The sequence below is a fragment of the Carettochelys insculpta genome, chromosome 32 (genome assembly GCF_033958435.1).
Source record: "Carettochelys insculpta isolate YL-2023 chromosome 32, ASM3395843v1, whole genome shotgun sequence".
Classification (NCBI taxonomy): Eukaryota; Metazoa; Chordata; order Testudines; family Carettochelyidae; genus Carettochelys; species Carettochelys insculpta.
The window spans coordinates 4,848,967-4,870,453 of record NC_134168.1 but is presented as its reverse complement, the minus strand read 5'-3'; the positions used below and the strand labels follow the sequence as shown (position 1 = coordinate 4,870,453).

The 21,487-nt window shown below is 61.4% G+C and overlaps 1 protein-coding gene across 1 annotated transcript; it reads left to right on the top strand.

Annotated features, from left to right (window-relative positions):
* Positions 1 to 290: 290 nt before the first annotated feature.
* Positions 291 to 20,210, top strand: LOC142004595 (Fc receptor-like protein 5). Its single transcript, XM_074982215.1, is given in 17 exon segments — positions 291 to 506; positions 3,603 to 3,717; positions 6,337 to 6,546; positions 9,196 to 9,252; positions 10,293 to 10,589; positions 10,751 to 11,038; positions 12,573 to 12,860; positions 13,294 to 13,590; positions 15,400 to 15,978; positions 17,069 to 17,125; positions 17,128 to 17,176; positions 17,249 to 17,442; positions 17,863 to 17,881; positions 18,153 to 18,200; positions 18,682 to 18,710; positions 18,812 to 18,978; positions 19,927 to 20,210. Coding segments are annotated over 17 exon segments (3,018 nt in total). The 3' UTR covers positions 20,035 to 20,210.
* The last annotated feature ends 1,277 nt before the right edge of the window (positions 20,211 to 21,487 follow it).

Sequence of the window (21,487 nt, the reverse complement as noted above, 5' to 3'; positions counted from 1 at the left end):
GTGGGGCTGGGGCTGCAGTACCGCCTGCTGCCTCGGGGGGGAGCCTGGTGGGGCTGGGGCTGCAGTACCGCCTGCTGCCTCTCGGGGGGTACCTGGGGGGCTGGGGCTGCAGTACTACCTGCTGCCAGGAGGGGTGCAGGAAAAGGGACCAGCTGGGCGGGCTTTGGGGGTATCCATGGCAGATCTGGAGGACCCCAGGTGGTGCTTGCCTGCAGCAGGAAGCCCCCAGCACAGACCCCCCCAGCCCCTCTCCCCACCCCCAGGAGAAGGGGCCTTCACCGCTCACAGTGATGGCGCCAGGGTGGCTGGTGGGGGATGGGCTCTGCCGGCCGCCCTCCTCTCTCCAGTACAAGCAGGTGCAGGGGCCGGCGTGCTCCAGGCGGAGCCGGGGGATCCGGAAGCTGCAGGTGACCTGGCGGGTGGCCCCTGCTTTTTGCACGTTTCTTGTGTCGTGGAAGAACCAGAACCCCAGTCGTGCACGTCGCACGGGGGCCTCGCACGTCAGGGTGAGTGAGGTTCCGGCCGGGTGTTGGGGACCCGGTGAGTGCAGGTGCAGAGTGGGTTCTGGAGGCCTAGAGTGGTGCGGGGAGCCGGGGGGACAAGGTGGGGTTAGATCCGGGAGGCTCAAGGGGGTGTGGATGAGGGTCAGACCCAGCTCGGCTGCTTCTTGGCTGAGGGTCCCAGCCCCGTGCAGGCCGGGACATGGGTCAGTTTGGGTCCTGCGGGGGGCATCTGCTCTGCCAATTGCTGCCACTGCTGGGGCCCCCCAGGTCCCCTCCCCTATTCCTGCTCTGCCCCATGGCCAGCTAGTCCCTGTGCCGATCCAGGGCCCCCCAGCACCCCACGACACAGGCCCAGTCCCTCCCCCAGCCCCCATCAGAGCTGGTACCCCCCAGGAAGGCCAGGCCCCTGCGCCCCATTCCCCCTCCAGCAATGACACCCACAGCCCCCCTGCACAGACCGGCAGTGGAATCAGGTCCATTGGACGACACCAGGAGGGGCAGGATCTGCAGCCAAGCTGTGAGAGGGGAGAGGAGAGGGGGTGAGAGCCCCGGGGTGGGGTCGGGAGGGGAGGGGGCCAGGAGTGAGGGGGTGGGGCACAGGAGTTGGGGTGCTGGACTGACAGTCACTGGGTGTGGAGTGGGGAACCAGGGATAGAAAGAAAGAAAAGTGGGATAGATAGATAGATACGGGGTGTGGGGATAGATAGATACGGTGTATGGGGATAGATAGATAAATAGATGCTGTGTGTGGGGATGGATAGATAGATAGGTAGATAGATAGATGCAGTGTGTGGGGATAGATAAATAGATGTGGGGTATGGGGATAGATAGATACGGTGTGTGGGGATGGATAGATTGATAGATACGGTATGGGGGATAGATAGATAAATAGATGCGGGGTATGGGGATAGATAGATAGATAGATACGGTGTGTGGGGATAGATAGATAGATAGATGGATACGGTGTATGGGGATAGACAGACAGACTGGCTCAGTGGATGGGGTAGGAACTGCACATGCGGGGGGCAGCAGAGAGGTCTGGACAGGGAGGAGGGTCGGTGACTCAGGCAGGGGCTGGATGTAAGGACACCTGGGATCTGGTCCCAATGGATGTGGGGCTGGGCCCATCTCAGGTTCGACAGCCTGTCAGTGGGTTGCAGGCCCCACAGATCTGGGGCAGCCCTGCCAGGCTAAGCCTTCCCACTGCCTGTCGGGAGGAAGCCAGGGTGAGAGCCCTGGGGGTGGAGCCAGGACCCTTGACCTGGCAGCTGCCCGGTGAAACTGACACGATTCCTGTCAGTTTCACTCTGTGTCTTCACAAGGGGCCCTGATCTCAGCAGGGTCTGGGCAGCGCCCAGGACAATGGGGCAGGTGGCTCTACGGCCGCCCCTATCACCCAGCGCCCTCCCCCTCCGTGTGGCAGCTCCCCCCACAGCAGCACACACCGCGCAGTGGGGAAACTGAGGCAGGAGCTCACCCAGCCGAGTATAACCCACAGAGCTGGAGGCGGGAGGGGACAGCAGCCTCAGAGCACCCTGGGAAGGGGTCAGTGTGTTCGGGGAGCAGGGAGAACCCCCCCAGGGGTCACGAGCTAAGGGGAGGGAGGGGCAGCGGGACATGAACCTGCTGGAAGGAGGATCTGGCCCTGTTAAGCTCAGAGGGACCCAGGCGACCGGGTTGGGGGAGGGTGGGGGTCGGACAGTGTGAGAGGCAGAGAGGGACTGAGGGAGGGAGGCAGAGGGAAAGGCGGGACCGAGGCAGACGGCGTCACTCACCCAGCCCAGGGAAAAGGCCCTTTAGCTCCATACTGGGCTGAACTGACCGAACCGGGAGCTGTCTCAACTGGTAGAGGAAGTGCTGTCTGACGGAGGCAGCCACCGACCAGTCCCAGGTGTTAAGAGCTGCAGGCTCAAAGCGAGGCCAACCACAGCAGAGACCCAGGGCTCCCAGCATGCCTTGCAGCTCCCAGGTCCTCTGCACCGTCCAGCTTGAGAGCTCCAAGTATGAGCAGTGAGAGTTTTGCAGGGGGGCAGTGGAGGAAGGAGGAGTTTCCTCCTATTTGCTCAAAATGCAGCCAGCTCTAGGGTGGGGCAGCTCGGCAACAGCCACACATAACACCACCCAGGTAGCTTTGCTCGTGGATTAGATGCAGCCAGCTCTGGGGTGGGGTGGCCAAAGAACAGCTGCTGAGTCACACAACCCTCATTCCAGGTAGCAGACTTTGCCACCTAGTGCCACACTCCTTGCAACAGGTCGCCCCCTAACGAGCCCCCCCCCCATAGCTCAGGCGGACTCTTACTCCCATCCCCCAGCCCCTCTTCCTGCTCGTTTCCAGGAACTAGTATTTTGGGCCCCTGGCCAGTGCAGCCCCACATCCCGGGGACACACCACAGCCAAGCTGCAAGCTGGCCTCAAACCACAGAGCTCAGCTCAGCTGGTTGCAAAAGAGGCTGTCACACTAGAAAGGCAAGTGTGGGGCTGAGCTGCCACAGCACCGGCTCCAAGCCAGCCCCACTGCAGGAAGCAGCTGGCTCAGAGGGGTGGGCTGCTCTGTGCACTGGGGGTAAGGTGCCGTGTTCCCTCTCAGCCCCCCAGGAGAGGTTCAGCAGCTGATTAGCAGAGGCCCCACAGCCGGGCACGCGCAAAAAATTGGAGGAAACCCCCGTCAGGTGCAGCCGAAAATTCTACTGCAGGTCGTGTTTGTGTCATGAGATGTAACGAAGTCACGAATCCTTCGCTGACGGATTCTCTATCCCCAGCCTGCGAGTTGTTTTCCCTTGACATAAGCATCGAGAAGAAGGGTTTGTTCACTCAAAGGTCCATCTCAGCGACCCAATGTCATTCCGGATAACAGCCCGTTAAATGAGGTTCGACCTATCTGCGGAGGAAGAACTGGACAGCAGAGTTGAGAAGGCACCTCCAGTTTCTGGCAGACTTACGAAACGAGCCTGGAATAATCCTAAGCTGACAGTGAAAACGAAGACGCTCATCTACCAGGCACGTGTACTGAGTATCCCGATGTTTGGTTCTGAGGCGTGGACTGCCTGCTCGAAGCAGGAGATAAAAACGGAACCGCTTCCATCTTCGCTGCCTCCGCAGAATTACAAACAGCCACTGGCAAGAGGAAGTTTCGACTGCAGACGTCCGGCCAAGATCCGGCATACCTGGCCTCAGCGCGATCCTCAACAGCAGAAGATGACGTTGGCTTGGACATGTGAGAAGAATGGGGGACGACCGTCTTCCCAAAGAAGTCCTCTGTCATGTGGGTTGAGAAGAAGAGAAAGACCAAAGCTAAGGTTCAAGGATACGTGCAAAAACGCCATGAAACAACTCAACATTGATCCAAAATCCTGGGAATCTACATCATCAGATGAAAATCCCTGGCAACGACTGCTATGACAGGGCACTTCATCCTTCAGTAATATATGCACAAGCCACACGAAAGAACTTGGTCTTAGAAGGAAAAGCTCTCAGACTCAAGAAATCCAATACTGGACAGAGGAAGCCAAGAGAGGAACTGCAGATTCAAACACAGCCTGTAGACCCTCACCCCCACTGCTAACCACCATCTCTCGAGAGGAAAAGGGGCCATAGAAAATATAATACAATAGCTTAAGCACTAAATGTACTCATGGGGTTTACGATTATGACTGTGTCTTGCCCCACTGGCCATGATCTTGATGAGCAGAAAGGAACAGGAAACAGTTTGGTAGAGATGCACCCGGCAGATGGCTTGTATCCGTATCAGATGTCAAGGACCCTGATGGTTGTCGTTGTTTTACCAGTGGCATGAAACAAGTAAAAGTAGGTACAGAGGGTTCCTCTGCCAATTGTCACTTGATGTTCTTCAGATGCACGTATCGCTTCTGCAACAAAGAAATCTACCCTGTTTGGGGCGGACGAGGAAGGTGTTAAGAGACAAGCGTGAAGGCCATCGCTGGACCAGGTGTTCTACAGAGGAACCAGGGAGAGACGTAAAGGCACCGGAGATGGTTTTGTGATGTACAAAGCAGGCAGATTGACGGCTCTGAAAGATGACATGAACCTTTCAATTGGGACAGGACAGTGGTGGTCGAAACCAGCATAAAATCCGAGAACGCTAGAACTGGAAGGGACCTCAAGAGGTCATCAAGATCCCAGTCCCCCGCCCCAATGGCAGGACCAAGCACAGTCGAGACCACCGCTGACAGATGTCTAACCTGCTCTTAAATATCTCCAGGGATGGAGAACCACATCCTCCCTAGGCAACTCATTCTAGTGTTTAACCCCCACCCCAGAGAGTTAGGAAGTTTTTCCTTATGTCCAACCTAAACCTCCCTTGCTGAAGTTTAATCCCATTGCTCCTTGTCCTGTCCTCAGAGGCCAAGGAGAACAATTTTTCTCCCTCTTCCTTTTCACACCCTTTTAGATACTTGAAAGCGGCTCTCCTGTCCTCTCTCAGCCCCCTCTGTTCTAAACTGAACCAGCCCAGTTCTTTCAGTCTTCCCTCAGAGCTCATGTCCTCTAGACCTTTCATCAATCTCGTTGCTCTTCCCAGGACCTTCTCCAGTTTCTCCACATCTTTCTCGAAATGCGGTGCCCAGAACAGAACACAACTCTCCAGCTGAGACCTCATCTGCGCAGAGGCGAGCGGAAGAACGCCTCCCCATATCTCGCTCGCGACACTCCTGTTGACAAATCCCAGAATCATGTTTGGGGGTTTTGTTTGCAAGAGCATCACACTGCTGACTCATCCTCGGCTTGTGGTCCACCATGACCCCGAGATCCCTCTCTGCAGCGCTCCTTCCTGGACAGTCACTTCCCATTTTGATTACGTGAAAGTGATTGTTCCTTCCTCAGTGGAGCACTTTGCATTTGTCCTTGATAAACTTCATCCTATTGACCTCAGATCACTTCTCCAGTTTCTCCAGATCATTTTGAATTCTGACCCTATCCTCCAAAGAACTCACCACCCCTCCCAGCTTGGGATCACCTGCAAATTTAATAAGTGTACTCCTGTCCTCAGTCTGTCTTGGAAATTGCCTGTCGCACTCCAAAGAGAAACAGAAAGTGCTTTACGCTTTAGTGGAGACCAGGTCAGGTTAAGATCATTTCTGACCTGAAGATTTCAGCTGATATAAAGGCAGCTGTTTAGGGTAAGAGCTCACACATAATTAGATTTTTAGCGGGATAGAACTAGCTGTGTGTTTTCTTTTGTTTGATTTGGTAACTCACCTTGATCTGCCTGGTTTTCTTTCTAACCATATAAATCCTACTGGTTTGCTTAATAAAAACTCTGGTTTATAATCAAGTCCAGTGTAAATCGTTATTATCTGGGGAGAGTTACCACTGTGTGTATCTCCATCATTGATGAAGTAGGCTTACTTACTGATCCCCCTATCATTTGCCCTGGTACCTTCAGCTGGATCTGTAAACCTATAGTTGTGCATGTGTTATTTTGGTAGTGGAAGTTGTGAGTGTCATCCATGCCGTTGTGGGCCCTGTGAAAATCTTTCACACAGATAGAGATTGGACATTAGGAAAAACTTCCTGTTGGGGGGTTAAAGACCGGAATAAACTGCCTGGGGAGGTTGTGGAATCTCCAGCACTGGAGACGTTTAAGAGCAGGTTGGATTAATATCTAACAGGGATGATCTAGATGGTGCTTGGTCCTTCTGTGAGAGCCGAAGGCTGGACTTGATGACCTCTTGAGGTCCCTTCTAGTTCTGGTATTGTGAGAGTCTGGGAAAGACAGAGAAACGCCGGGGTTCCCTCATTATCGTCTTTGCTTAAAAGTATTCTCTAAGGAGAAGAGAGCCCCATGCGTGACTCACCCACCCCTGTCCTTTTTCAGCAACCGGCCATCAGCTTGTCAGTCCAAGACAGCCAAGTTCTCCAGCCATGGATGGTTCCCACTTGTCAGCTGAGTCCTGGCCAGCCATCCCCTCGGAATGGGGCAGCCACGGCTCCCACCGAGGGCTTTCCGGAGACAGGCGGGTGGGACACAACGGCACAGACGACACTCCCAACTTCCGCTACCGAAACGACACCTGCGCAGCTCCAGGTTTACAGCCCCAGCCCCTGGTACCATGGCAAATGATGGTTTACAGGGGACATTTTGAAGACCACAACTCGGGCGCACGCGACACCGCCCCCCACCCCAGCTCCAGGGTGGGACCTGACAGAGCTACAAGCAGTGGGGCCTGAGATTAGGGGCGGGGCTTGTCACAAGGGCGGAGCTAGCACCCCCGCCTGCCTGGGAAAGTACAGCTCCAGGAGCCTGGACCTGCAGCCAGCTCAGCTGAGCTCTGTGGTTTGAGGTTGGCTCTCAGACTGGCCAGAGCCGGCCACGAGACCCCTGGATTCAGAGCTGACTCCATACCCCACCATGACTCTAGGGTTCCTCTTTCTATGGAATAGGGGGGTCTTATGCAGCGTGCCTTTGTCCCCAGCCACCCCACACCAGAGCTGGCTGCATCCACCAGTTCAAGTGAGCCTTCCCCTGCAGCGTTATGTGTGGCTGTTCCCCATCCATGCCACCCCAGAGCAGGCTGCATTTCCAGGACACAGGCTGTAACAGGATCCTCCGCCTCCTTCCTCCACCGCCTCCGCCCCCGGCTGCTCGCACCTGGGGCTGTCTGGCCAAGCGGCGCAGAGCAGCTGAGAGCCTGAGGCTGGGTCGTGGTCAGGCTGGCTCCGAGCTTGTGGTGGCGGGGCTGGGCTGGGGCTGGGGCGGGGTCTGCGTCCCTGGGACAGCACTTCCTCCTGCGGTATCAGCAGGGCCCCGGAGTCCGGCAGCTGTCAGCAGAGACACGGGGCCAGGGACACCGGGTGCAGCTCCCAGCACCCGCCGCTCTGCCCTGGATGGAGATACGGGGCCTTTGTCCTGTGCTGGGTGAGTGACCCTGGCCCAGCTCTGCCCTGCTCCTGGCCTTGCCTTGTTCCCCTCCCCTCTCCCGCTCCTGCCTCTTCTCTGCTCCCCCTCCCCTCTGCCCCCTCCTGCCTCACCCCCTCCCCTCTGCACCTCCTGTCTCTTCCCTCTGCCCGCTTCCCACTGCCCCACTCCCCCACCCCCTGCACCCTCCTGCCTCCTCCCCCTCCCCTCTACCCCTCCCCTCTGCCCCACTCCCTGCACCCTCCTGCCTCACCCCCTCCCTTCTGCCCCACTCTCCCTCCCCTCTGCCCCCTCCTGCCTCGGCCCCCCTCAGCCCCCTCCTGCCTGACCCCTTCCCCTCTCCCCCCTTCTCCCTCACCCCCTCCCCTCTACCTCCTCCTGCTGCCCCCGACCCTGCTCCTTTGCACGCCATCTCTGCATCCCTCCCAGCTCTGCTTCCGGCCCCTGAGTCAGGACAGACATTGCTGTGGGCTGCAGTGACTCACTGGCCTCCCCCAAGGCCGAGGCTGCGCATGGTGGGCCCGGATCCCTCCCCGCATCTGCCTGGGTCTCTCCCAGCACAACAGGGCCAGATCCTGCCTCCAGCAGGATCACGTCCCGCTGCCCCTCCCACCCCTTAGCACCTGACCGCTTGGGGGGGGGGGGGTTCTCCCTGCTCCCCGAACGCACTGACCCCTTCCCAGGGTGCTCTGAGGCTGCTGTCCCCTCCAGCTCTGTGGGTTATGCTCGGCTGGGTGAGCTCCTGCCTCAGTTTCCCCACTGCGCGGTGTGTGCTGCTGGGGAGGGAGCCGCCACACAGAGGGGGGAGGGCGCTGGGTGATAGGGGCGGCCGTAGAGCCACCTGCCCCATGGTGCCAGGCACTGCCCAGACCCTGCTGAGATCAGGGCCCCTTGTGGAGACACAGAGTGAAACTGACAGGAATCGTGTCAGTTTCACCCGGCAGCTGCCAGGTCAGGGGTCCTGGCTCCACCCCCAGGGCGGCTTCCTCCTAACAGGCAGCAGGGCTGCCCCAGATCTGTGAGGCTTGTGACCCACTGACAGGCTGTCAAGCCTGAGACGGGTCCAGCCCCATCTCCAGTGGGACCGGATACCAGGTGTCCTTATTTCCAGCCCCAGCCTGAGCCGCCGACCCTCCTCCCTGTCCAAATCCCTCCACTGACGCCCCCGTGTGTGGTTCCCACCCCATCCACTGAATCAGTCTGTCTATCCCCACACACCATGTCTATCTATCCATCCCCACACACCTTATCTATCTATCCATCCCCACACACCGTATCCATCTCTCTATCCATCCCCACAGACCGTATCCATCTATCTATCCCCACACACTGTATCCATCTGTCCATCCCCACACACCGTATCCATCTATCTGTCCATCCCCACACACTGTATCCATCTGTCCATCCCCACACACCTTATCTATCTATCTATCCCCATACACTGTATCTATCTATCCATCCTCACAGACCATATCCATCTATCTATCTATCCCCATACACTGTATCTATCTATCTATCCATCCCCACACACCGTATCCATCTATCTATCCCCACACACTGTATCCATCTGTCCATCCCCACAGACCGCATCTATTTATCTCTCCATCCATCCCCACACAACGCATCTATCTATCTGTCCATCCCCACAGACCGTATCCATCTATCTATCCCACTTTTCTCCCTTTCTATCCCTGGTTCCCCACTCCATACTCAGTGACTGTCAGTCCAGCACCCCAACTCCTGTGCCCCACCCCCTCACTCCTGGCCCTCCTGCCCCACCCCACAGCTCTCACCCCCCTCTCCTCTCCCCTCTCACAGCTTGGCTGCAGATCCTGCCCCTCCTGGTGTCGTCCGATGGACCTGATTCCACGGCCGGTCTGTGCAGGGGGGCTGAGGGTGTCATTCCTGGAGGAGGAATGGAGCGCAGGGGCCTGGCCTTTCTGGGGGGGTACCAGCTCTGATGGGAGCTGGGGGAGGGACTGGGCCTGTGTCGTGGGGTGTTGGGGGGCCCTGGATCGGCACAGGGATTAGCTGGCCATGGGGCAGAGCAGGGATAGGGGAGGGGACCTGGGGGGCCCCAGCAGTGGCATGATTTGGCAGAGCAGATGCCCCGCGCAGGACCCAAACTGACCCACGTCCCGGCCTGCACGGGGCTGGGACCCTCAGCCAAGAAGCAGCCGAGCTGGGTCTGACCCTCATCCACACCCCCTTGAGCCTCCCGGATCTAACCCCACCTTGTCCCCCCGGCTCCCCGCACAACTCTAGGCCTCCAGAACCCACTCTGCACCTGCACCCACCGGGTCCCCAACACCCGGCCGGAACCTCACTCACCCTGACGTGCGAGGCCCCCGTGCGACGTGCACGACTGGGGTTCTGGTTCTTTCACGACACAAGCAACGTGCAAAAAGTGGGGGCCACCCACCAGGTCACCTGCAGCTTCCGGATTCCCCTGCTCCGCCTGGAGCACGCCGGCCCCTGCACCTGCTTGTACTGGAGAGAGGAGGGTGGCCGGCAGAGCCCATCCCCCACCAGCCACCCTGGCGCCATCACTGTGAGCGGTGAAGGCCCCTTCTCTCCTGGGGGTGGGGAGAGGGGCTGGGGGGGTCTGTGCTGCGGGGTCCCTGCTGCAGGCAAGCACCACCTGGGGTCCTCCAGATCTGCCATGGATACCCCCAAAGCCCGCCCAGCTGGTCCCTTTTCCTGCATCCCTCCTGGCAGCAGGCGGTACTGCACCACAGCCATTGTATGGCCTCAGGCTGCTGAAGGATGCTGTGTGGGTTACCTGCCGGCTGCTGTTTCCCAGCCTGGGGGAGCAGACCGAATGGGGGAATGGGGAGGGTTTTATCATTGTTTTCAGGGTCTTGCCAGCACCTTCCCTCTCTCCCCAGCTCTCCCCACCTCTGCCTCAACTCCAGGCCCCCCACCGCCCCCCACCCTCTCCCTGGGCTCCCAGGACCCAGTGTATTACCGAGGGGAGCGTGTTACCCTCAGCTGCTCGGCTCCCGGCGACGAGGCGGTGACGGGATACAGGTTCTACAGGGGAGGAAGGGGCTGGACCCCGGAGGAGCTCCCCTCTGCCAGTGGGGCAGCCCAGCTGGAGCTCGTCGCCGAGACGGGCCAGGAGGGGCCATACACCTGCCGGTACTGGAGCAAGTCGTCTGGGCGGGAGATCCCATCCGGGGAAAGTAACAACGTTTACCTAACCGTGCAGGGTGAGTGCCCTTGGCCGACAGAGCAGGGCCTGGGTGGTACCTTGCCCAGGGGAGATGAGTCGGCAGCGTGGAGCCTGGAGGGGAGGGCAGGCTCAGCTGGGTATTTCTCATTTCCAATCTCAATTTCTCCCCCTCCACTGTCTCCTCTCTCCCTGTCCCAGCCTCCCCAGCGGCTCCCGAGCTCTCCCTGCACCCCCCACACTCCCTCTATATCTCTGGCGAGCGTGTGACCCTCAGGTGCACAGTGCCAGGGGGCGTGAGGCCACAGAGATACAGGTTCTATGTGGGGCAGATCCGTGAAGAGGTCCCTGTCCCAGATGGGGGCTCCCAGCTGGAGATGGTGGCCGAGGTGGGGCGAGCCGGGGTGTACTCCTGTGCGTACTGGATCCTGCAATCCGGGCGAGAGATCCCTTCAGAGCAAAGCCAGACAGTGTCACTATCAGTGCAAGGTGAGTCTGTCCCCTGGGGAGATGAAACAGGATTTGGGGGGTGTCATCTCTCAGGGGCATCTGGGATGTTATTAGATGTTACAATGAACATCCAAAACATTGTTGCAACCACCGTCCTAGGTCCGCAGCAAATCTTGTGCTGAGTGAGTTGTCTAATGACAGCGGGTGATTCATTCATGGTGCTCAGATGTTTGTATCGGTTGCATATGGGGAGTTATCAGTAGTGGCTCTGGGCTGGTGCGGCAACCTCTTGTGGAAGGACCCTGGACAGGTGAAGCTGCACTTGACAGAGAAAGTGCCTTACCACATTCCAACCCGCATCCAATCTGAGCACTTTGGCTGTGGACATGTAGCCTGGCAGAGGTGATGGCAGATTGCCCAAAGAGGACATAGGCAGATGACCTGCCCAGGTGACAGGTTCCATCTCAGACGGGCTTCCCCAGAAGTAGAACAATGGAATTCCCTTCACATGGGTGAGGGTATGAAGATAGCCCTGAGGTTCCTCATCTTTGCCTTCAAACCAGCTCATCGCTTCACCTGCAAATCTGCTCTGACCTTAGCCTGGAAGGATCACTGACCTGTCCGAACAGAGAATGTTCTCCAGAGGCTTTTAAGAGAGCAGCAATTCCATCTGCTGTAGCCTGCACCAAGGACTTCATGGTTGATGTGTATAATTTGACTGCTGTTACAATTTCACTCTCACCGTGTTTTATCATTTGATTAATACTCTTGTAGATGTTTGATTCTAGAGCACCTGCCCGGCGTGCTCTGTTGAGTCAGATCTGAGGTACACATTGACCTGGGGATGTGGCTGGTCCTTTGGGACTTGAAGAACCTGTATGGATTTGGTGAGACTGGTTTTCATAACCTCTCATCTGTGTGAGGAGGTGACTGGTGGTGGTATAAGGGAAGCTGGCGTGTCTGAGGGAATTGCTCGTGTGACTTCAGGCTGTCCAGAATGGCAGCAGAAGTGCTCTGTGTGACTGGTTAGGGGCCTTCTGGTGTGGAACCCCCAGTCTAGGGCTGGAAGTAGCCCTGTTTTAAGTAATTTGCCCTGGCTTGGCCCTCTGAACGGCGCCCAGAGAACCCTCCCCTCCATTAAAGAGGCGTAGTCGGCAGGATCCACTGCACCAGGCCAATTGAGTACCTTAAGATCTTACTCAAAGAGCATGCGGCACCAGGCCTTTAGAGACTGACATATAAAGGGTTAAGTAAGAAAGAAAGAAAATAGGGTGAGAGTAGAAATTGTCAAAGCATTCAGGTTACACACACCGATCACAAAGTTCTCACTGAGGGCTTGTTTCGAGCCCAGGGGAATTGATGGCCCAACCTAGCAAGGACGTTTTCCAAAGACTGTTCAGACAGCAGCCTGCTCCACCTCCTGCTGCAAGCCTGTGTCAAGAACTGTGATTCATCTCACAATCCAGTAATATCACAGCCATAGAATCAGGAGAAGACCCCGATCTCCTGGGTGTGGAATTGTGAACTCTGCAGAGAGATCCTGAGGGCAAGGACTTGTTCTTCTCTCTTCCAGAGCCCCCAGCAGCCCCGTCCCTTTCCCTGTCCCCCCAGCATCCCCTGTACCTCCCTGGTGAGTCCGTCACGCTGACATGCTCCCCTCCACAAGGGGCTCCAGCAGCCGCTGGATTCTGGTTCTACCGAGATGAGGGACAGAGGGTCTCGTCTGGGCGCAGCGACAGCCATGACCTGCACATCACAGGGCCTGGAGACTCCAGATCCTACACCTGTACATACTGGATACACCTGGCCGGGCGGGGGATCCACTCCCTGTACAGCCACCCCATCCCCATCCAAGTCACAGGTGAGCTCTATGGGCCCCACCAATGCCCAGGAGATGTCCTATGGAGAGATCCCAGCACCAGCAGGGACAGCAGACCCTGCAGCTCCTTGGGAGTGAGGTACTGACCCCCACACAGCCCTTGGGGGAGCAGTAACTCAGCTGGATTGGGGGATACCATCTCCATGGGGGTCTCTGGGGTATGAGCTGCCCTTAGGTTGTTTCACTGGCTGGGGTGGTAGCTCTGGTCTCAGAGTCGCAGATCTCAGGCCAGAAGGTTCCCCATCTGCACAACCAAATCCCCAGCTAGTCCTGCGGGGGAACTAGAGCAGATGTCAGCAACCCCCCCGGCTGTCTCAAAGCGTAACCAGGGCTGGAGAACCCCCATGTCCCCTGCCAGTTAAAACTCTGCACCTGCCTCCCACCTGACTTCATCCCCCTTCCACCTCTCTTCCAGCCCCCCTGCCGGCCCCCGTGCTCTCGCTCGCCCCCCTGTGGGTCGTGTATCTCCCAGGGGAGGCAGTTCAGCTCAGCTGCTCAGCCCCAGAGGCCCAGGAGGTGTTGGGCTACAGGTTTTACAAGCAAACGGGAGAGCAGAGCCCCGAGGAGCTGCTGTCGCCCCAGGGGGGACCCCGGCTGGAGATCCAGGCAGCCCTGGGGGATGGAAGGCCATACATCTGCCAGTACTGGAGCAAGGGGCCTGGGCGTGAGCTCCCCTCAGGGCTGAGCCAGCCCATCGCTGTACCTGTGACAGGTGAGGCTCCTGCTGGCGCTGTCGGGAAGAACGGGGGGCGTTTGGGGGTTGGGTTCCTTATCGGGGCTCTTCATCTCTTCTTCCAGCAGGGCCTGGCTGAACCCTCAAAATCAGTGGGGGCTTTAATGTCAGAGACCCCCAGCCAGGCCCCCACCTCCTCCGAATGGGAAGATGATTTCGGACACCCATCAGAAGGGGGCAGTGAGAGGGACTGGGAGTATTTAACCCCCAATCCCGGGTCAGGTCTGTGGGGAGAGACCCCCAAAATAGCAGCTCTGATGCAGGCCTGGCTGCTGCAAACAAGGGAGGAGGGAGAGGCCGGGGTGATGGTCGGTGCAGGCCAATGAGGGGCCATGGCTGGGAAAAGGCCGACCCCTCCCTGTGCCCCACCACCGAGGCACCTCCAGAAGACATGGGGATAATGTCAGGGGTGGGGGAACTGGGCAGAGTTCAGCTGGAAGCCAGGTGGATCCTGGGCAGCCCCAGCCCTGAGGGAGGGACCCCGGCTGGAGCAGGGACCTTGCAGGGCAGGTGGAGCCCTCAGTGGAAGGGGGAGCTGGTCCCACTGGAGGTGACGGAGGGAGCCAGGCTGGTCTAGTCCTCTCACAGCCCCGTCATCAGGTCTGCCCTGATCCCCACATCGTACCCTCAGGCTGTGACATTGCAGCCCTATGGGACCCTCCCATGGTTCCCCACTATCCCCAGCCTGTGCTGGGTGCCCTATGGTGGTCCCTGGAGCCAGCCAGCAGGGGGGCACTGGTGTAACCATTTCCCCAAGAGTGGGGCCAGGCAGTGGGATCAAACCTGGGGTCTGAACCCACCAGCTCCCACAGCCTGACCCACGGCGGGGGTGCTGGGCGTGGGGAGGCACCGAGCTCTGGGTGTGGCCTGGCTCAGCTGGGGGAACAAGTGGGGGCTTGTGGGGTGATCCAGCCAGTGCTGCCCCACACAACCACCTCTAGTGCTGGGGTCGACTGGGGAGACAGACACATGGTGGGGCAGGACCATCTCTGGGCTGCCCAGCTCTGAGCTGTGGGGTCCCAGGCTGAGCAATCTCTCTGTCTACCCCACAGCCACCTCCTGCTCCCCCGACTCACCCTGGCTCCCCCCATACCTCATGTCTGTCCAAAGGGAGCAGGTCACCCTCCGGTGCTCGGCTCCGTCAGGCCAGGAGGTGGCCGGGTACAGATTCTCCAAGCGGCGGGCGGGGCCTTGTCCCCTCTGTGCCCTGCAGCCATTTCCCCCAGTATTTCCTCCCTCAGCACCCTGTGCCCCATCCTCCTCCTCCCCTTCTCCCCGCCCCACCCCCTCTGCCTGCACCCCAGCACCCCCTCTCTCTGTTCCCTCATTCCCCCCACCCCTACGTCCCTGCATGTTGCACCCTGGGGCAGCTGGGAGACGCCAGCCCCACCCAGCACCCAGTGGAGCCAGGTCTGGTGGGAGGCCACCTGACTGGGATCCCAGTGGAGGCAGGAGCTGAGTTGGAAGCCTGCCTGTGGTCCTGGGACCCAAGGTACCCAAAGCAGATAAGGGCACCAGTCTCCCCACCAGGGGATGTGAGGAGCTGGGCCATTCGGTGACCAAGCCAGGTCTGGGGGGCTGGTGAGGGGCCCAGGGATGGAGGTGGGTGAAGATGGGAAGACTCAGGCTGGTCTGACTGGAGGTTGCTCATGGGAAGGAGGTTTCTGCCCAAGCAGGGGACAGGGTACCCTGGACCAGCCTCCAGTTGGCAAAGACCTACCTGGCCGCAGCTCCCACCGGGCACGCAGAGGTAGGTGTGGTTCACGCTGATGCTCGTCTCCCTGCCAGATCACCCCCAGAAGCCCTCGGCGTCGCTGGCTCCAGAGCATCCAGCCTACGTGGCTGGGGAGAGGGTGGAAATTCACTGCTCGGCACCGCCTGGTGCCTCCCCAGTGCGGTACTGGTTTTACGAGAACAGAACGACACTAGGAGAACTGATGGGGAACACCACAACTTGGCCAATGGACCTTCAAGCCAACAGCACCGAAAACACCACCCGGTCGTTCTCCTGTGCCTATGAGGAGCAGATCCGGGGCAGGGCAGTTTTGTCCTATGGCAGCGACTCCCTCACCATCTCCATCTTCCCGGCACCGGCCGCCCCAACCCTGCAGCTCATCCCATCCTACCCGCTCTACGTGACGGGAGAGACGGTGACGGCCGAGTGCGTCATCCCCGCCGGGTCCTATCAGCCCCAGGCCCACTGGGTGCAGAGAGATGGGGAACCACTTCTGGAGATGCCAGGGCCCCGACTCGTCCTGAACGTCACCCTCAGCAGCAACGGGACCTACCGGTGCATGTACAGCACCCAGCTCCATGGGCGCCACCTCCAGTCTCCCCCCAGTGACCCGGTGTCTCTGAACGTGACTGGTAGGGAAACCACCAGGGCCCATTACACAGCACGGCCGCCCCTTCCCCTCCCCACCCTCTGCTGGCCTGGTCTCAGAGAAGGGGGCACAGGGTGATGAATGAGAGAACGTGGCAGAGGCTCAGGGTTCGGTGTGGGGTGGGCTGGGGGGTGCAGCTGATTGCAGGGCAGGGGTATGGAGGTTCAGTGTGGGGGTCTCAGGCCAGGGGAAGGAGTTGGGGGGCTGGAGTCAGGGCAGCCCAGCTGGCTCCTGCACCAACCCCCAGCCAGACACCCCAGCCGGCCCCTGCACCATCCCCCAGCCAGACACCCCAGCCGGCTCCTGCACCATCCCCCAGCCAGACACCCCAGCCGGCTCCTGCACCATCTCCCCTGACAGACACCCCAGCCGGCTCCTGCACCATCTCCCCTGACAGACACCCCAGCCGGCTCCTGCACCATCTCCCCAGCCGGCTCCTGCACCATCTCCCCAGCCAGACACCCCAGCCGGCTCCTGCACCATCTCCCCTGCCAGACACCCCAGCCGGCTCCTGCACCATCTCCCCTGCCAGACTCCCCAGCCGGCTCCTGCACCATCTCCCCTGCCAGACACCCCAGCCGGCTCCTGCACCATCTCCCCAGCCAGACTCCCCAGCCGGCTCCTGCACCATCTCCCCAGCCAGACTCCCCAGCCGGCTCCTGCACCATCCTCCAGACAGACACCCCAGCCGGCTCCTGCAGCAACCCCCAGCCAGACACCCCAGCCGGCCCCTGCACCATCCCCCAGCCAGACTCCCCAGCCGGCCCCTGCACCATCCGCCAGCCAGACTCCCCAGCCGGCTCCTGCACCAACCCCCAGCCAGACTCCCCAGCCGGCCCCTGCACCATCCGCCAGCCAGACTCCCCAGCCGGCTCCTGCACCATCTCCCCAGCCAGACACCCCAGCCGGCTCCTGCACCATCTCCCCAGCCAGACACCCCAGCCGGCTCCTGCACCATCTCCCCAGCAAGACACCCCACCCACAGCCTGCTCCTACTGGGTGGTGGGGGCTCCTCTTTCCCACTCATTTCTGGGGTTCCCCTGCCGACTCCTCCCCTTTGCTACTCCCCACAGCCCCCCCACCCTGACCAGGCCTGAGCATGGTTCCCCCCTCCGGGGCAGTGAGTGAGGGGCACCCCTGCTTCTCTCCTGCACAGCCCCTGGGGACTCCAGGCTGTTAACGTAGCTGTGAGAGGTGATCCTCGACTGGTGCCCCACGATACCCCCAGCACCCCAAAACCTCCGACCCCAGAGACGAGACAGAGACAGCGACAGCTGGGGGGGCTGGAGAAAGCAGGGGGTCCCCAAATCAGTTCCTCTTCCCATTCCACTCACCTCTCCTTCGCCAGGCTGGGGCGCGTCCGTGCCCCTGGCAGCCGGGTGCGCCGGGGGAGCGTCCGCACTGGGGCTGCTGCTGGTCATCTGCCTCTGCAGGAGGAGAAAGGAAGGTGAGTGGGGAACCCAGGCGTCCGGGGGAGCAGTAGAGGGCAGTCACCCCTAGGGGGTCCCCCAGCTCTCAGCCCCTGGGGGATGGAACCCAGGCGTCCGGGGCGAGCAGAATAGGACATCCACTCCTAGGGGTGCCCCCGCCCTCAGTCCCTGTGGGATGGGACCCAGGTGACTGGGGCAGCAATACAGGGCACTCACCCCAGGGGTTCCCCCAGCTCTCAGCCCCTGGAGGATGGGACCCAGGCGTCCGGGGTGAGCAGAATAGGACATCCACTCCTAGGGGTGCCCCCGCCCTCAGTCCCTGTGGGATGGGACCCAGGCGTTCGGGATGGCCTTACAGGGCCCTGAGGGGGCACAATGGGTGTGGGGTGCTCTGGGGAATCTCCTCAAAATTCAACCCCTCTCCCTTCCTTCCACAGTTGGCCACCGACTGGACAGGTACGTCCCCCACCCCTGGCTCTCAGGGCCCTCTCTGGGGTGGGGCTGTTTGTCCTGGGGGTGGGGGGGGGCAGAAATCCCTTCCACCCTGGATCCTCTGGGGAGGGAAGCCAGGAGTCCTGGGCTCCCCCCAGCTGAGCCAAACCCTCCAACCCCCCGAGTCTATCTTGTGGTCCCTGGTGGCACTATAGGGAATTACCACCCCCCCGCCCCCCACCAGCTGTCCCCAGCCACCAGGCCCTGCCCCTTACTGACCCCCATCCCCCTCCAGGTCCTACTGGAAGAGCCAGGAGCTGCGCCAGTCACGGATCAGGAGACGGTACGGAAGGGGGCGGGGTCTGTGCTCCCTGGCCCTGCCCCCCTGGGGGTGGGCTCTGAGGTTGCCCCTCCCACCCGGCTCTTTTGCCCCCGCTTGTGGCGAGGGTGGGTCAGAGCAGGGTTGGCAGCCAGGCTGGGGGCTGGACACAAGCCATGGGGGCATCGGTCCTGGATCCCGGCCACTGAGGGTCAGACCCCATCCTGGGACCCATAGAAAATAAATGGGGGGGGCTCTCTGGGGCTGGGATGCAGTGACTGGTAAGGGAGGGGCTGGGGGCACGCCGGGGCTGAACCCCATTGGGGTACACCGGGGGGAGCAGGGAGACCAGGCTGGGGCAGAAGGAGATAAATGGGCCACAGGGGGAGTTTGGGGGGGTGGGAATCAAGGGGGCAGGGAAAGGGTAAGAAAATGAAGGAGATGGAGGAGGACAGGGGTCCCCAGTAGCCCCCCAGCCCTCCAGTGACCCCTTCTCCCTTGGCAGGTCAAGCGACTGCTTGGAGGTCAATAGCGGTGAGTAAATCCTGCCCCGCCCCCCCGGGGGGCAGCCCCCATGGCCTGGTACGGTCCCGGCACCACCGGGGGTGACCCATTCTAACACTGCCCCCGCTCAGTTCTCCAGCAGGCGACGCCGGGGGGCTGGGCCCAGGCGGGGTGCCAGGACTGGGGGCTCCTCCCCAAGACCCAACGGGAGGGACCCAGGCAGGGGCGAGCGGTCGAGGGTCCGGTGCCCCCAAAGAAGGAAGAGGACGCGGATTCAGGGGCTGAGTTTGAATTCCCGGTGAGTGGCACCTCCCAGGCCCACGGCACCCCCCTACCCAGCCCCCGCCCTGCCCCACAGCACCCCTCTCTCCAGCCCCCCTTCCCTGGCCCCACGGCACCCCCCTACCCAGCCCCCTCCCTGCCCCACAGCACCCCTCTCTCCAGCCCCCCTTCCCTGGCCCCACAGCACCCCCCTACCCAGCCCCCGCCCTGCCCCACAGCACCCCTCTCTCCAGCCCCACTTCCCTGGCCCCACAGCACCCCCCTACCCAGCCCCCTCCCTACCCCACAGCACCCCTCTCTCCAGCCCCCCTTCCCTGGCCCCACAGCACCCCTCTCTCCAGCCCCCCTTCCCTGGCCCCACAGCACCCCTCTCTCCAGCCCCCCTTCCCTGGCCCCACGGCACCCCCTACCCAGCCCCCTCCCTACCCCACAGCACCCCTCTCTCCAGCCCCCCTTCCCTGGCCCCACAGCACCCCCCTACCCAGCCCCCTCCCTGCCCCACAGCACCCCTCTCTCCATCCCTCCTTCCCTGGCCCCACGGCACCCCCCCTACCCAGCCCCCACCCTGCCCCACAGCATGCCCTGCCCAGCTTCCCTCCTTGTCCCACAGCACCCCTCTCTCCAGCCCCATGGTATTGCCTGCCTCACCTCCCCCACAACAAGCCCCATAGCACACCCTGCCCCGCCCCCACTCCCTGCCTCATGGTAACCCTCTCTCCAGCCCCCCCACCCACAGCCCAATGGCACCCGCTACCCAACACCCCCGACTCTCACTCTGCCCTACTGCTTCCCCCCCATCCTGCCCCATGGTGCCACGGGGCAATTCGCTAGCCCGCCTGTCCAACCCCTTCCTCCCCGCCCCAACACCACCCTCCCCGCCCCACTCCCTGCCCCATAGCCCTGCGCCCCCCCCCCCAAGGCCCTCCCGGCTGCCGTGACAGATCCGCCCTCTCACCCCCCACAGCAGCTGGACGCAACCTACACAGAGCTCACCTTTTCCTGCTCCACCTTCCGCCAGGGCGAGGGGCCCCTGAGCCCCCCGGAGCCCATGGACACCACCTCCACCTTGTGACAACGGCCCCCCCGGACGCTGCCCCTGCTCACCACCCCCAGCACTGCTGGGGTCTCCCCCTGGCTCTGGGAGGGCAGTGGGGGCTGGTGGTTAGAGCAGGGCCGGAGCCAGGACTCCTGGGTTCTCCCCGGCTCTGGGAGGGCAGTGGGGGCTGGGGGTTAGAGCAGGGGGCCAGGAGCCAGGACTCCTGGGTTCTCCCCGCCTCTGGGAGGGCAGTGGGGGCTGGGGGTTAGAGCAGGGGGATGGGAGCCAGGACTCCTGGGTTCCCTGCCTTGCAGGGGGGCTGTGACCAGCTGGTTAGAGCCAGTGAAGGTCTGAACTCCCCCCCAAGGGGGCACCCACTGCCCCATGCCCCACACACTGTCACCGTAGCCCCCCTCAGCCCGTTGAGCCAAGAAGGGCCCAGGAGCCGACACCACCAATAAACGTGTCTTTGTCCTTCAATCTGTTCCCTGCCTGGATCCATGGGGGCGTTTGGGGGGCTGGTGTCTCTCATGGGCAGTGGGGGCTGGTGGTTAGAGTAGGAGCCGGAAGCCAGGACTCCTGGGTTCTCCCCACCTCTGGGAGGGCAGTGGGGGCTGGTGGTTAGAGCAGGGGGCGGGAGCCAGGACTTCTGGGTTCTCCCCGGCTCTGGGAGGGCAGTGGGGGCTGGTGGTTAGGGCTGGGAGCCAGGACTCCTGGGTTCTCCCTGGCTCTGGGGGGGCAGTGGGGGCTGGTGGTTAGAGCAGGGGCGGGAGCCGGGACTCCTGGGTTCTCCCCGGCTCTGGGAGGGCACTGGGGGCTGGTGGTTAGAGCAGGGGCCGGGAGCCGGGACTCCTGGGTTCTCCCCGGCTCTGGGAGGGCACTGGGGGCTGGTGGTTAGAGCAGGGGCCGGGAGCCAGGACTCCTGGGTTCTCCCCGGCTCTGGGAGGGCACTGGGGGCTGGTGGTTAGAGCAGGGGCCGGGAGCCAGGACTCCTGGGTTCTCCCCGGCTCTGGGAGGGCACTGGGGGCTGGTGGTTAGAGCAGGGGCCGGGAGCCAGGACTCCTAGGTTCTCCCCACCTCTGGGAGGGCAGTGGGGGCTGGTGGTTAGAGCAGGGGGCGGGAGCCAGGACTTCTGGGTTCTCCCCGGCTCTGGGAGGGCACTGGGGGCTGGTGGTTAGAGCAGGAGCCGGGAGCCAGGACTCCTGGGTTCTCTCCAGCTCTGGGAGGGCAGCGGAGAGTAGCAGTTAGAGCAGGGGAAGGACTGGGAAGCAGGACTCCTGGGTTCTCCCTCTGCTGGGGGGAGGGGCTGGGGTGGGGGGGAGGGGCTAGCAGTTGTGCCTCAGTTTCCCCCGGAGCACACCTCGTCTAAGGCCGCCCTGACGCCACCGGCCTCACGCCCCGGCCCGGCTCCCTCCTCCCACCACGCCCGAGGGGACCTTGGAGTTTGCCCCCCCGCCTGCGAGCCGAGCAGGGCAGAGTCCAGGCTGAC